Source organism: Anopheles funestus, chromosome 2RL, assembly GCF_943734845.2.
Source record: "Anopheles funestus chromosome 2RL, idAnoFuneDA-416_04, whole genome shotgun sequence".
Classification (NCBI taxonomy): Eukaryota; Metazoa; Arthropoda; class Insecta; order Diptera; family Culicidae; genus Anopheles; species Anopheles funestus.
Window position 1 is genome coordinate 54,021,401 of NC_064598.1, and position 15,365 is coordinate 54,036,765.

Consider the following 15,365-nt stretch of genomic DNA (forward strand, 5'->3'; position numbering starts at 1 on the left):
AAGCTTCACGGCTGAGCTCGAGTTGACGGTATTTCGAGAAAACTTGTTGAAGATTGTATGCTTCTGGCTAAAAAAGGGTGGGTTCGTGTTTAGTGTATTAATTCAATTTCTCTTACAGTGAGCGTGTCAGTTGTGTTGAGCAAAAATGTTATTTTGAAACGAAGCATTTGTGTTCGGTAAATTTGGATAAAGTTCACAAAGGTAATTTATTTTTACCTTAATTTTTATTAATTAATTAATTTTATTAATTTAACAAAACTTTAAACTATCAAAGAAATTGAATTATTAATATTTTGATAACTATTGCTGAAATATTTTCTGTTTGAGGAATGCATAAACGAAACCGAACAGAATTTGCATAGAATCATGCAAAATACAAATGCATTGCAGAATTCCAAAACATGATAACAAGTTATGAATTAATGTACATAAAAATAGCGATTTTTGTTAATTATTTTTCTTTTTTTTCATATTAACTTCAATGTAACGAAATATTCGAAAACTGATTTCACATGTCGTCAATAAATATATACGTATGTGATAAACGTCGCCGGTACACACGGAAGGCCCGGGCATCAAATCCCATCCGGACCGACGCACCGTAGCAATGACTGACTATCCGGGTACGTGGTAAAAATAAATGTAGTATGCCAGAATTGGCCGGCATGACCTCAGAGGTCGTTACGCCAAGAAGAAGAAGAAATAAATTCATAAATTAATAAATAAATTCAATATATTCACTTAGATCGGCCGTCGTATCATGAAATTTGTAATAAAATTGCATTTTTTCATATTTTTTTCAATGTGTTGTTTAAAGGATTTGTTTTAATAGCACGAATTTATTTTCCACAATTTCACCTATCTTGGGTCAAAGGTCAGTGCCGACATAAACATTGACGCGGAGATACGTGCTAGGATATTGGCGGCCAACCGGTCTTTCTAAAGTCTAAGGAAACTTCTCCACTCAAAACACCTGACGCGACAAGAGAAGCTGGGATTATAAAGAACCTATATAGTTCCAGTTCGTACAAACGCCTCTGAGACATGAACTCTGTCCAAAACTGACAAGACGCTCTTAGTTACGTTCGAGAGGAAGACTCTCAGAAGGATTTTTCACCACTTATGTGTGGAAGAACAATGAAAGATCCTCTTTACATAATGACGTGTTCTACGAGTTGTACCATTAACTCACTACCTTACAACGAATTAGACTCGTCAGACTCTGATAGGATGGTCATGTCATTGGAATGTCACCGGACGACCCAATTCGTAAGTTCTTTTTAGTTCATACACATGGATAGAAGACGGCACATAAAGGGCCGGTTTTTTTGGTTTCGTCATAAAAATTGTTATCCAAACTGTGATACGTTTGGTCAACAGTAAAAAGTTGGTTTAGTGTTCAAATCAAATTTGTAGAGCCATCCACTCAATCACCGACTCTCATGAATGTTTAAAAATGGTATCGTAAATTTTATTACAATGTTCTGTAGTACTTATAGATTATGGCTAAACTCCTTTAAACACGGTTAAGATAAAGGATATAACGAACAGCAGAAAATGAAGCAAATGCATGAGTGAGTGAAAAGCATCACATTAAAAAAGTAAACACATTTCAAACCAAAAAAAAATCCCCAAAGAAAACGAAAAACGAACAATACTTCCATTCAGCGGCACTATTCCACGTGCATTCGAAATTGGTTGCAACGTAGAAGCTTGATGCAGAAGAACTGCATAAAAAGGACATAAACAATGGGTGACCGTGTTGGTAAGCTTATTTTAAAAGTTCATCTCCATCTGTTCACCGGGGAGATTTGGTGTCGGTCTGGAGCATAGAAGGCGGTAGAAAAGCGTTTATGTTTTGCATTTGACAGCCTCTGCTCAAAGTTTCAGTGTCCCTTCAGCTTCAACGAGCTGAACATATACCAAGCATTGGGGACCAAAGCGAGAGAGCGAGAGAGAGGGATAAAAACGAAAATAAATAAAATGCATGCAACTCCCCAAAGTGGAGATAAAAATGCAACAAAATTTATCTACAAATAGTACACGCTGCTGTTGCTGTTGATGCTGTCGCGTTTATCCTTAGTTTGCTTGTGTAGCACGATTTTGTTTCCAAATCAGCATAATCTGTAACTTTTACGAGCGAATCCTCCGATGCACAGCTGCATCCCGGCTAGCTGGCTGTTTTCAAGCTCCCGAATCACGGCTACGCCTTTTTGTGGCATTTTTTTTTCGCTGTGACAATGGGCAGTGACGCGAGCACGAAGAAGAAAAAAAACCAGTGTGAAAGATGGTGTAGCGGTGTAGGATTAAGCAGCAGCATTGTAGCAATAGCTTTGACAAGTCGTGACATTTTCCAAAAACCCACCGGAGGATTGTGTGCCATCCAGTTTGCACGAGCCCCCCCGAACAAGGGGGAATTATTTCAATTAGCCCGATTTATCTCGACCCGACCGTTCCACGGCTCCGAACGAAAACGCGGGAATATTATTTCGATCTTTATGGTCCTCATTTCATGGGACACGGGAGGGGATTTTTTTATGTGCCATGTCATCTCTACGACCCGCTCATTGTAACAAGCCAACATACATGACCGCGAACGATGCAAGGTAGGGAATGCATTTTTATTTCAAACTACAACCTGCCTGTCTGTGGTGTGGCTGGTGGAATGTTTTATATGCAATTGGCATATTGCCTTTATGGCATGTTTTTCACATTCGTTAAACAAACAAAGTGATGCTTTGGATGGCACTTCGTCGAGACTTTAGTGCTTGTTGCAACAATTTTGCGGTAAGTGACCCGAACATTTTGTGTCGTAGCTTGTACAGTGGATGTTTACAGTGGAGTGTGAGGTATTAATTTTATCCTGTTTTTTGTGTCGTTTTTAGATGCTATACAAAACCAAACATTGGCCTGAAAATTGTTAGAAAGCGAAAAAATGCGTTATAAAAAGCCACACTCAAAACTGAAATTATTCGTTTATGTGGCCTTATTGTAATGTCAGAGGTCTTTCTACTTGTTTTAATTTCCTGACGAATGGATACAAAATTTAAATTATTCGTCTAAATCAATTCCAATTGAGTTCGCTCATTAATATTTTACTTATTTCAGGGATCCCCTTCTATAAAGTACGTTACAGTTTAGCGAATCAAATCCCATCGCCAAAACAAACTAACGATAAAAAAGTTGATTGATTCTATCACTATTAAAAATTTATCATATTTGATAGAAGTATACTTAGCTTTGTCATTCTTTGTTTTGATAAGCGGCCAGTTTCATTATTCGAAATAACAAGAGAGCATCCTACTTAGAGTTAATATTAAATACTGTCCACCAGCTTAGCGTATCATACAGTGGACCTTTTCTCATCTGTTATCGTTAATAATAATTCGAAATCATTTACTCGAATGGATAAAAACTGATGAAGGATTATTTCCCCTTCATCGGATATAATCATACTATCCATAACCAATAGTAAAGCATCTCGAAACATGATCAATAGTAGAATGTTTAAGAAGAATGGAGGGTGTCAAAAAATCCTTTCTGCAGTTTTGTACCGAACGATCATGGGAAAATTGAAAAAAAGGAAAGAGTCGAAAAACACTTTACTGTTCATCTAAGTTACTCTCACTATCGATCGCGTGTTCCATAGCTGGTATTTTTCACGCATGCATTGAAAATCAGTATTTTTTTAATTATCTCATTTTAAGTCACGTAATCCTCTGTGTAACAAATCTTACTTTTTTCTGTGTAACAAATTGTAACGCAGACAGTAACTTCAACGCAGACAGTACAGCACCAATTCATACAAACACAACCTGATAGCAATTTGGTATTGACCATTCATCTGGTAGCAAATTAATGGAAAATTTTACGAAATGGAACAAAATACATGAAAGAAAAATCCTACAATGTTTCACTGGTTGCCACAGTTGTCCCAAGTTTGTTTATTACGCCCCGTAACAGATGCAATCCGCAGCCTTCGGGCATTCTGGAAAGCATTCACACCGTTGACCTTTGCTCACAGATGGTTGTGATGTGTTATGGATGTTTATTTTTCGTTAGTTAGTTGTATTTTGTTTTCTCCAGTGCAACTGCCAGCGAAACGAAACGCATAGCAGCATGTGCAGCGATTTTGTTTGCTGCAGTTCCACCCTGTTTTATGACACCATTTGCATACCTTTATTTGCACCATTAGATTGGTGTGAGCGTTGGAGCCCTTTTTCCCGGGAAGGTAACCTTTCGAAGGCCGTGTGAATGAAATTGAATTTCGACCCTCAAGGTCTGGCAAAACCCTGCGACGGTGATGCAGCTGATTGGAATCTCGTTTTTTTTCTTTAGCTTCACTTTTTCCAGTGCCCGTGCCATCGACAGCAAACAGCACTGCAGCAGTCGGTTAGTTGTTTTGAGATGAAAATGGCAAATGTTGACTCAACTCGGGTGGGGATCACCACCTCATCACTCACAGTCGAGCGAGGGAAAAGGTTAATTAAATACAAACTCACACCCCGGGAGTGTTGCGGTTCGGTTGAAAAACTGCAACAATGCAACAAAAGGGCAAGCGCTTGCAACAATAACACAGTGCTGCTGTTGGTGTTAATAGATGTGCGGCAAGATTGCAGAAGAAAACAGTGTCAGACAAAATAATTATTTTAAAATGTATTCTTTTTATCCCAATCTTCTAGAAGAAACGTTTTTTCTGCGTTTGCCGAACGATTTGCGTATTAAAAAGAGGGAAAAAGCTCGTGCAAATATGAGCGCTTTCACCAAAGAAATTATGTAGTTTTCAGGAAAAAAGCTCTTCGGTTTGATGGACAACCGCTAGCAGAGTCTGGATATGTGTTGAGAGTTGCATAATTACATCATGTTCCGGATGACCTATTGATAGGCACACGGTGTAATGATGGGCGTAGCGTAATCGTGTGGCAGGAAGAAGAAAAAAAACATTGAACGGTGTACCTGACGGTGACGGAAATAATGAACTTTGGTTTTTTGCTCCTTCCGCAAAGCATTAACGCTTCGAAATAATGTAATGATGTGGCTTTGCGCTCGGCAGAACGACAGAAGAAGCGTGTTGTAATTTTTAACATAAGCTGTGGTTTTTATAATCAGATTAAATCAACCCATGCTATTTAAAAACGGTTTACCTTTTTGATATTTGAGCGCTGCGATAAATTTGAATGTTCTGCAAACCGATGGAATTACTGTTCATGTTTTGGTTACTCATTTTATTCGTATGCATTGGAGGAATTGCCAGTGTTGAGTATTGACCGATTGCACAGGACCGTAAGTCGTTTGATAGAATTACATGTGGATACAAATGCGAATTATTTGTTTATAACTGAGCCTCTCGCAAAATTTGAACAATGTTTTAATTTATTCCTTGAATGAGCATATTGCGATTATAAATCTCACCTGCAATACTTTAAACTGACAACTGTAAGTAACTGAAAATGAAAAATCTTTCCCTAGAAAACAAGATTTATTTGTCTATAAACAAGTACAAATTATTAATCTAAACATTGCATAACTTTGAACTTGAGGCAAAATGTTGTAAGCACAAAAATATCATATCTTTAATAAAAATAAATTGTTTACTGACTTGTTGCATTATCTAAAGTTGTTGTTGCTTGGCGCAATGCGCAGTGCATGTACATTGCTCCGAAGGACGGTGTTACCAGCTGGTATAACATCAGCCGCGGTTTTGTTCACCGATAAACCGTTCCAAACATGATTCAAAACAATTCCTCGCTACTGGAACTCTTCCGAGCGCTGCACCATTTTGTCTACCATCGAGTGGGTTTACAAGAGACAAAGGTTCCGATGTGCCGATCGAATCTTGTTTAACATTTTAATACAAATTTTAAATTAAATTTTCCTCCCATAAACCGCCCATAACCGGTATCGTTCGTTTGCAAACATTCGCCCAAATGTGCCCGATGTGTCATTACATGCGGACGAGCTGCAGGCTGATAATATTGAGCCATCCCTTTTTGTGAAAACACGAGCTGCATTTTAAAACTGAACCCTTTCAATGTGCTTGCTCGTACCGGGTTTGACTGCAGTCTTTACCACGCTGTATCCTGTGGCTTATACCGATAACTGTCGAAATATTCAAATTAAATATGATAATGAAAGTACGCATCGGATACAAGGCTGCTTCGTCGGAATTTTAGGGTATCGCTACTGAGTTATCCGGAAAGGGAAAAGTTACACTTGGGGAATAATATTTCACAAATTTTGTTTTGAGTTTCAGGTAGGGAGCAAGACATATTAGTTATAGGAACGAAATAGGATACGGTTTTCAATAAACATATTTTTCAAAACCTGAAATTCATAACAATCGGAATTAAATAACGTAAAGAAACTTTTCCCTTAGGTGTTGTTCCATCTTCAATGCGTCTCAACACGTTTATCAATAATCGTTATATTTTATAACGCATAGTAACGGTTAGATAAGCTATAAAAATCGATTTGCCACCAACTAGCTGTTGTATGTAACTTGAAAATAAATTGTTTTTACGGCAAACAATTATTTCACGATCTCGATAATAACACATTGCAAAATGCAATAAAATCGCCACCGTTATGAATAAAATAAAGTAATAAATAAATTAAAATTTTATGTGAATAAATAACTTAAAAAGTTGTGAAATGTCTTCTGTTTTTTAAAACCTTTTCGCTCACAAAATTTCAGAAAAACGGACAAAATAGCGATGAAAATATTCTTCTTGGAATATAATTTCAGCATGTAGATTTTTGTGTTCTCAATGATTATGTTTAAATATAATTTGCTATGTATATCCTTCATGAACCACGTAAAATTATATATCATTTTATAGAAATAGCCGCAGGGTCCACTAGGCTGATCAATTATAGAGATTAAACGATCATGATGCTGATAGTGTCATCGATATCCCATAATAATAAACAAACAAATGAAAAATAAAATCATTAAAACACGTTCAAAAATATCCTGTCCTGTAGGTCGAAGTTTTTTCGATTGTTTCTATTATCAAAATTAATATATCTGCTTTCAATTCGCAATTGATACACATGCAGTTAAGCAAAACTGTATAATGCTATTTTGCAGAATCGTTTCACCACCTGCAACTGGCATAGCAACCCGTTGTGTGCCAGAGGGCTGATAGATGGCCTCGGGGGAAACGGAAGTGAAGATAATTATTTGATAATGAATGATTCAAAATAAGCATTTACCATTCAATTAACTTCACCGCTTTTCCGTTCGCCAAGGGAAAGGTATAAATTTGCCCGGCCACTGTAGGAATGGTGAATAAACTGGAAAAGCTAAGGTAAGCCATCAGTAGCTGTTGGAGGATAATTTTGTTTCTAATTTTCTCTCCCCACATCGCGGCCTAAAATTAACCCGTTTGGGCTTAGTGAAATCAATAAAAACCAATTTGGTTGCGTTGGATCCGTTGGTTTATATTATCTATCAACGGATATTTACGGAAACTCAATTGTAATCTATCGGAAGCCGTTACCAATTATTAGGCTCGTAATGTTTTGCAGATTGAGTATGGTGCACTCTGAAGTTGTGTTTAATTAAAATTTCAATCTGCTTTTAATGATAGCAGTGGAAATGATTCCATGAATTATGCAATACAAAACCTAATCCTATTTTAATTGCAATCATTAAAAATAAAAATATATAATGATGAGTCGAGGCTCGATGAGGTGTTTATTGCTTGATGATTCGCACAAAAAGAGGACGATTCTACCGGCTACCGATCGTACGATGCTGTTTCTTTGACACACACGTGCGCACATGCAGTTATGAGTGTCGTATCGCCTGTATATAACGCCTAGTCCTCTGCTCTGGTCCAGTACCGATATGCCTTCTCCTTGGCATATAACTCCTCCGGGGGTAAGAGTCGAGACGCCCTCGTCTGACGGATGCAGTTGTTCGTGAGGCTCATCATTTTGTTTTTTTTTTACGTATCATTTTTTCATAAACGTTATAATAAGTAATCTTAATACTAGCCCTATCTAATCCCTAATCATTACTGCTTCGCTTAACGAAGAAGGAAGATAAATTTGTCGGTATACTTTCAAGACTTTACAAAATTAAAGTGTGGAAATATGACTAATTCTTATTTCTGTAGTTTACAAACGGAATACATAACATTTCAAACAGATACAATATGTGCTTAACTTTCAAGTAATTTCAAAGAGATCATTCAATTCTTACAGTTTTGAGTCGCTTTATCTTACTCTTATGCCTTTTTACTCCTCTGATATTTTCGAACGTTTTTTCTTTAACATTTTTAGCTTTAGTTTTGATCGCTCTTGGTTGAGTTTTTGTCCTGATGTTTGGAACTACGAATACGTCTGCAGACTCCGTAATAGATGGTGGAGAATTTTTCTTGATATTTCGGTTCAGTTGTCGTTTAACCGCGTTATCTAAATTGTGTTTTGCGTCACAAAAAAGGCGATTTGCTGTTTCCAAAATCTGTGCTGGGTTATCCTGATTTGTTTGGTTGAACGTTAGTTCATTTGGTGTGAACTTAGTGGCAGAATGAATTGTATCATTATATAACGCTACTGCTATTCTTATCATGGATTTTACATCATAGCCTTCATATTTGCTTTTGTTTGTATTATAAATCTCGGTGATTGTGCTATGTGTTTTTTCGATCTGTCCATTTGATTCCGAGCATGACGCGTATTTTAATGCCACTCTTAATGAACCCAAGTAGTTTTTCAGTTGAGTCGATCTAAAGGTTGTTTCATGATCCGTTATAATCTCTTTTGGTAGGCCGTATTGCGCAAAATATTGAGTAAGTTTTCTTTGTACTTGAATGATATTCTTATTCTTGATATGTAGCATTTGAAGATGTTTAGAAAAGGAGTCTATTAAAGACAGGAAACTTGTATTGTTAATGATATAGATGTCCATGTGTATCCTTTCTAAAGGCTTGTTGGTTATTGGTCGTGGAGATATCATTATGTTATAAGGTTTACGATCAAACTTATGAATGTTGCATATTTCGCAGTTATTGGTGAATAGTTTTATCTGCCTTTGCATATTTGGAAAGAAGTATGCTCGTCTAAGTTTACATTCAACTTCTGAAATGCCGCGGTGCGCTCTGTTATGTTCCGTAGTAATGAGAATATCTTGCTTTTGTGTATCCGGTACATCTTCTACTATCGTTTGTGTTAATATAAAATGACCTTTGATAGAAATATTATTTTTGAACGTATCTTGTACTAGCTGAATCATATTTTCTGGGGCATGAATTGCAGTTTGCTTCCCATTATGGATACTTTGCAAATGACGCCTAATATCTTCCATTTCGAAATTTTGTTTAGTTACAATTATCCTATGGAAATTCGGAAATGGGGTTTCTTTTACAATCGATGGATCCGTATCTGATATTTTGAATATCAACTGATTTCGGTAATAATTAATGGGCCTCTTCGTCATATGCATGAAATGATCACTTGAATCTTCAGCTGAATGAATGGTCTCACATGAATTAGTTGTTTCAGAATTTGTAATTTCCACGGATTGCATTTTAACGTTACAGTGATTTTGAGCTAATGTTTCATTCGTATTGATTTCTTGGGGTATTCTACTAAGGGCATCGGCCACAACATTTGTCTTGCCTTGTTTGTACTTTACTTCGTAGTTATAATCCTCTAACTCCAAACGCCAGTTGAGTATTTTTGAGTTTTTGAACGATGTTTTTATAAAAACTAAGGGTTTGTGATCAGTTACGAGAGTAAACTTGCCTCCATACAGATATGGTTTGTATTTTCTAATTGCCCAAATTATGGCAAGCGCCTCCTTCTCGGTGGTTGAATAATTGCATTCTGTTTTGTTTAACGTTCTGCTAGCGAATGCTATTGGCCTTTCTTTGTTCTCTTGCACTTGCGACAAAACTGCGCCAAGTGCGAAATTACTAGCATCCGTTGTTAATATGAAAGGTAAATCGAAATTGGGATAAGCTAATACTTGATCTGAGGTAATGATATTTTTAAGTTCATTAAAGGCTTTCAGAAAGTTTTCGTTTTCATAGTTTACTATTGCATCTTTTTTTAGGCAGTTAGACAAAGGTTTAGTAATTTTTGCATAGTCGCGAATAAATTTTCGATAATAACCTGTTAACCCTAAAAACTGTTTAAGCTGTGTTTGAGTTGTAGGCAACTTCCAGTTAGAAATTTTATCTATGATTTCGGGGTTGGGTTTAACACCTTCTGAGGTTATTATGTGTCCTAGAAAATATGATTCTTTCTTCAGAAACTCACATTTATCTAATTGTATCTTCAGATTGAAATTTGCTAGTCTTTTGAGAACGGTATCTAAATTTTGTAAGTGAGAAGTTAAACTACTGCCAATAACAATAATGTCGTCTAAATAGACAAAGCAAATAGAACCAACAAGTCCAGTTAGTATGTGGTTCATCATTCGCTGGAAAGTTGCGGGCGAATTTTTCAAGCCAAATGGCATCCTAGTAAACTCAAAGTGCCCATGTCCGGTAGAAAAGGCTGTTTTTTCCTGATAAGCAGGATCCATTTGAATTTGATGGAAGCCGGACTTTAAATCTAATGTTGTGAAATAAGATGACTTTCCCAAGTTATCGAGAATCTCGTCAATTTGCGGTATAGGATACCGATCGCTAATTGTTTTTTCATTTAATTTACGATAGTCTATAACGACCCTTATTTTTTTTTTGCCTGAGGCGTCTTTCTTTTTTGGCACCACCCAAATGGGTGATGAATAAGGACTGCTAGAGTGAACAATTATTTCATTATCAAGCATTTCTTGAATTTGTTTGTCTACTTCTGGTTTGAAATGGTGCGGGAAACGGTAAGATTTCGTATAAGTTGGTTCATTATCTTTAGTGATTATTTTGTGTTTTATAACACTTGTAGAAGATAGTTTTTCTCCTTCTTTTAACAACACTGAAGAGTTTTGAAGAATTGTATTTACTAAACTTTCTTTTTCTAACGGTGAAAGATGTTCTGTCCGAATTAAAGATTCTATAATTCTGTTATCTATCTGTTTACAATTCCGTATGGGAATAGGAGTAATGGTTTCAAAGTTGTTCACATTTAAATCATAAGTTCTTAAATCTGTTGGTTGATTTTCATCCAAACTTAGAACGCTAACAGTTGATTTGCCTTTTTCAGCTTTATATAAACCTGGCTTAATTAAACAATTTTTGTACAGAATTTGAAAGGATGGTACTAACCAATCTCCGTTTTTTAAAGTATTGATTGTAATGAAATTATTGTACAGTTTTTTCGATGGGAAATACTTGGAAAAAGGAATAGTAACTTCGTTAATGATAATAGCTTCCTTTGCATAGTTGATTACAGATTTGTTTTCTGCTAAATATTTTGAACCCAGAATTCCATCAAAGAAGTTGTGAAAGTCCACTAAATAGAACGTTTGTTTTGGCAATCCAAAACCAAGGAGATTAATCGTTCCCTTCCTATCAATGGGATGTTCACCCGTTATGTTTTTTACACGTGTGTTATTTATCGGCACGGTTAAATGTTCTGGAATAATTCCATTTCTTAAAATATTTTTATTGGATCCAGTGTCTATTAACAATTTCAAATTTCTTTTGGTTTTCGTATTCACACAATTTAAATATGGAAGAAAGTCTACGAAACTTTGGTTCTTGTAGCGACTTCCCAAAAATTTGTTAAGATATCATCTTCTTCGCAACTTGAAGCTTCAGCTTCAAGCAATGGTATTTCGTTATTATTCAAAAAGTTCTTATTGGTTGTAAACCGACTTTTAGTTGATGTATCAACTTCCATTTTTTCTGTTGGAGCTTTGTACTGAGTTTTCCTAGGAAAATTGGTTTGAACATTTGGTTGAGTTGTCCCCTGTGTATTTGTAAAAATATTTTTACTAATCGCATTTGCTGCATAACTGTTCATTGTTCTGTTAGGTATAGCAGTTTTCTGATTTTTCACTTCGATTAATCGTGAAGAAATTTTTTCATTTGCGGTAAATTTGCACAGGAATGCATAGGCGCTTTCAATGTTTTCAGGCTTAGCTGCTTGCGCGTAACCAAAATATGGATGCTTTAGTCCGGCAATGAATGCGGCTAGCACATCTTCTTCAATGAATATGCAAATAGCTGACCAACTATCACTATAAATTTTATTCTGCTTTGCGATCGTTTTAATGTTAAGCATTATTTCTTTTGTTTTTTTGTAATACGAATGGATACTCATATCATCACTTTGTTTATTTGACCAAAGCTGGGCTTTATAAGTGGCTAGTTCTTGGCGATCGCCAAAAGCTTCTATCAAAACTTTTTTCACATCATTGAAATCTGAAGGATTTCCTGCTAGACATAACGCGTCTTTAGCATTACCAGAAATTTTATTTAATATCGACTGAACGTAAATATTATACACTTGGCTGCTCACTAAATTTTTGAAAATACTAAGCGTGTTTTCTACCACTATTATCCAGGACTGTAGCTGCTTACGATTTCCATCATACGAAGGGATCGATTTGATTGGATCAGGGATCCGAAAAACATCACCAACAACAGGAGTAGACAGAACAGGCATTGTAAAAGAGTTTTGAGAACACGTGTTTTCAGGGTTCGTCAACCTGTGCAGTGAATTTTCATACGATTCCTGTTTTGCGGCTATCTGTTGAATATTCTCATTTAAAATGTTTATCTGCGACATTAATTGAGTCAAAATATTATTCGCTTGTGTTTGCGTTTGCGATTCGTCGAGAGACATCGTTCCTAGCGTAATATCAAAATTTACTATCGGAATATGTGCTAAACTATCGGAATCAGTAGAGTCGACACTGTCACTGTATTCACTATCACTGACGGGATCACGCCTGGCGGATAATATCTTATGCAGGTCACTCATACAAACGCACACGCTACGAAAGAAAAAAAATTACACAGCCCGTCTATCTAGTAGTGCGGTTTTGTGCCTAGATTTTGCGTCTATCTAATAGTGCGCTCAATCTGTAGCGTACACGGAGTACTTAGCTCTTTTTATTATTTGAGGTTAACTCAAAATGTGCTCAGGTGGAACAAAAGGCAAAAATCGTCTATTTCGTATAGCGATTTAGCTTGCAAATTTTGCGTCTATCTAGTAGTGCGCTAAAATTAAATTCCAATACGAAACACCTCGTTATTGTTTTGTTCTGGAGTCAACGGTCACACACAAAAGACTCCGTTGTAAGCACGTGTTTACAGGACGGCGGCACCGCAAATCACCCGAACTTTAACGGTCGAACGGAGATGAAATCACGTTTAAATTAACACAAACGAATTTCGGGTGCACTTATTCAAAGATTCACTTTCACTAGTTAAAATCTTCTTTCGCACTGTTTTTACCTGTAAATTTTCAAATTGTACTCACAACTACCGGCTGCGCCAATGATGAGTCGAGGCTCGATGAGGTGTTTATTGCTTGATGATTCGCACAAAAAGAGGACGATTCTACCGGCTACCGATCGTACGATGCTGTTTCTTTGACACACACGTGCGCACATGCAGTTATGAGTGTCGTATCGCCTGTATATAACGCCTAGTCCTCTGCTCTGGTCCAGTACCGATATGCCTTCTCCTTGGCATATAACTATATATTATCAACCGATCGTGTATACATGCTATTCAAATATTACGAGAAATTCTTTTTACGAGTCTTTTTCAAAATTTTAACAAACCGTTACTCTATATTAATGGGGAAATGAAAAACGTAAAAAAACAACATTTAACCTCTTCTGTGTCACGTCAAATTCATTTAATTTTCCAATGCGGCTCGCTTGGATTGAAGCTTCCGTGTGTGGATATCTATTTTGGGCAAATATTTTTTGACTGCTTGGTCGGTTACATCGATCGGTTAGATTGGTCGGTTACCCTTTCCACCCAGCGCATGGCCACCATGCCAAAGAATTGTCGACCATACCAAGTAGAGGTGCATACTGTCATCAGTTTTCCGTTTCAACTTCTGTTGTTTCCTTCGGTCACTTCATACTATCGGAAGGCTTCCAGTCCTCCAATCCATAGATTCTCCAATCTCCAAATGTGCCAGAATCTTTTAAAAGTTTCCGCGAACCGTATCTGGTCGTCATGAAGTGTGCCACAATGGCTGATTTAGTTTTTTTCAGTCAACAATCTCTACTACAATAAAGGATCTCTACTGTAAAACAGTATAGGGTCTCTACCGCAACTCTATACAAGTGTTGAGGTGAGGACGTAGAAGGGAATACAATCTGGAATATGTTAAGTGATAAGGGAAATAATCATAAATTTACAACATTCCGCGCAAGTATTTATGATTAACGTTCCGTACAACAACGTTCCGAGCAGGTAGAGTAGGACTTTACCTTAAAACACTTATAGGCAGATCGTTTCGATGCCTGTGACAATTTAGTGTACACATCTTTAAAGGGTATTATATTCTCTTATATACTACATTCCGGCATATTCGTTCAGCTACATTATAGTCACAAAGGCGAAGTGTGTAGAATTATTAATTTTTTTTCTACGCTATTACACTCTACGAAAATAAGAAGTTTACTATCCCTACGAACAACGTCTTAGTTGAAAACATGATAATTTGCATACCTCTGTTATGCCAACTGTTCAACTAACTGTTCAACCTTTATATGGGTTGAGATAATAATTCTTTATCTTTCGGGCTATAAATTCGGAAATTTCACGTTACACATAAAGCAAATGGCTGATCATAAACTTCAACTCATCTTTGCAACCGTGTGTAACCAAATGTACAAGTTTGGCTCATATTTCACAACATTTCGTTTAGCTTTGGTACGATAAATTACACACACTACATTCTACGATGAGTATTCATACCGAAGAGTGTGGGAACACTTTCAGCCTACTTTCGTAAGGAAAATAGCATCACTTTAGCTATTCCGTTTAGAACAATGTAGAGCATGGTTCCGAATAAGCGCCCAACCTTTCTGACCTCAAAAATACAGTTCATCAACAGTATGTAGATTGGAGAGCTTTCGAATTTGAAGGAGCTAAATTTCCGGTTTTGCCTAGAATTTTATCGACGTTATCGGTCGTTTGCCATCACCCAAACACTTCCGTTACGAACCTAAGCATCAATCTACCTCTTGCGAGTAGTTGGAGAAGAAAAAGAATAAATACGGTACCTACGTGTACGGTCGTCTATACATATTCGTACTTACCTGTCTATTGATATTGCAACTAAATTAAATATCGACGAAGTTGAGCATATCACATCCATAGCTATGTAGAAATCACAAGCAAAATTTGGCAACGTCCATGCGCCATTCACCTGAAAAAAAGCACGAGAACAAGAGACAGTGTTAGATAAAGAGAAGAAATAAATTTAGCAAAAAGTGTCGA

At 36.6% G+C, this 15,365-nt stretch overlaps 1 protein-coding gene across 1 annotated transcript in view; it reads right to left on the reverse strand.

The window, feature by feature from the left end:
* The window catches only part of LOC125764143 (dopamine D2-like receptor), a 140,755-nt gene that overhangs the window by 19,939 nt on the left and 105,451 nt on the right, over nucleotides 1-15,365 (reverse strand). The window contains exon 4 of the mRNA XM_049428053.1: nucleotides 15,185-15,294. Coding sequence (XP_049284010.1) covers nucleotides 15,185-15,294 — 110 coding nt within the window. The remainder of the gene's footprint in view (nucleotides 1-15,184; nucleotides 15,295-15,365) is intronic.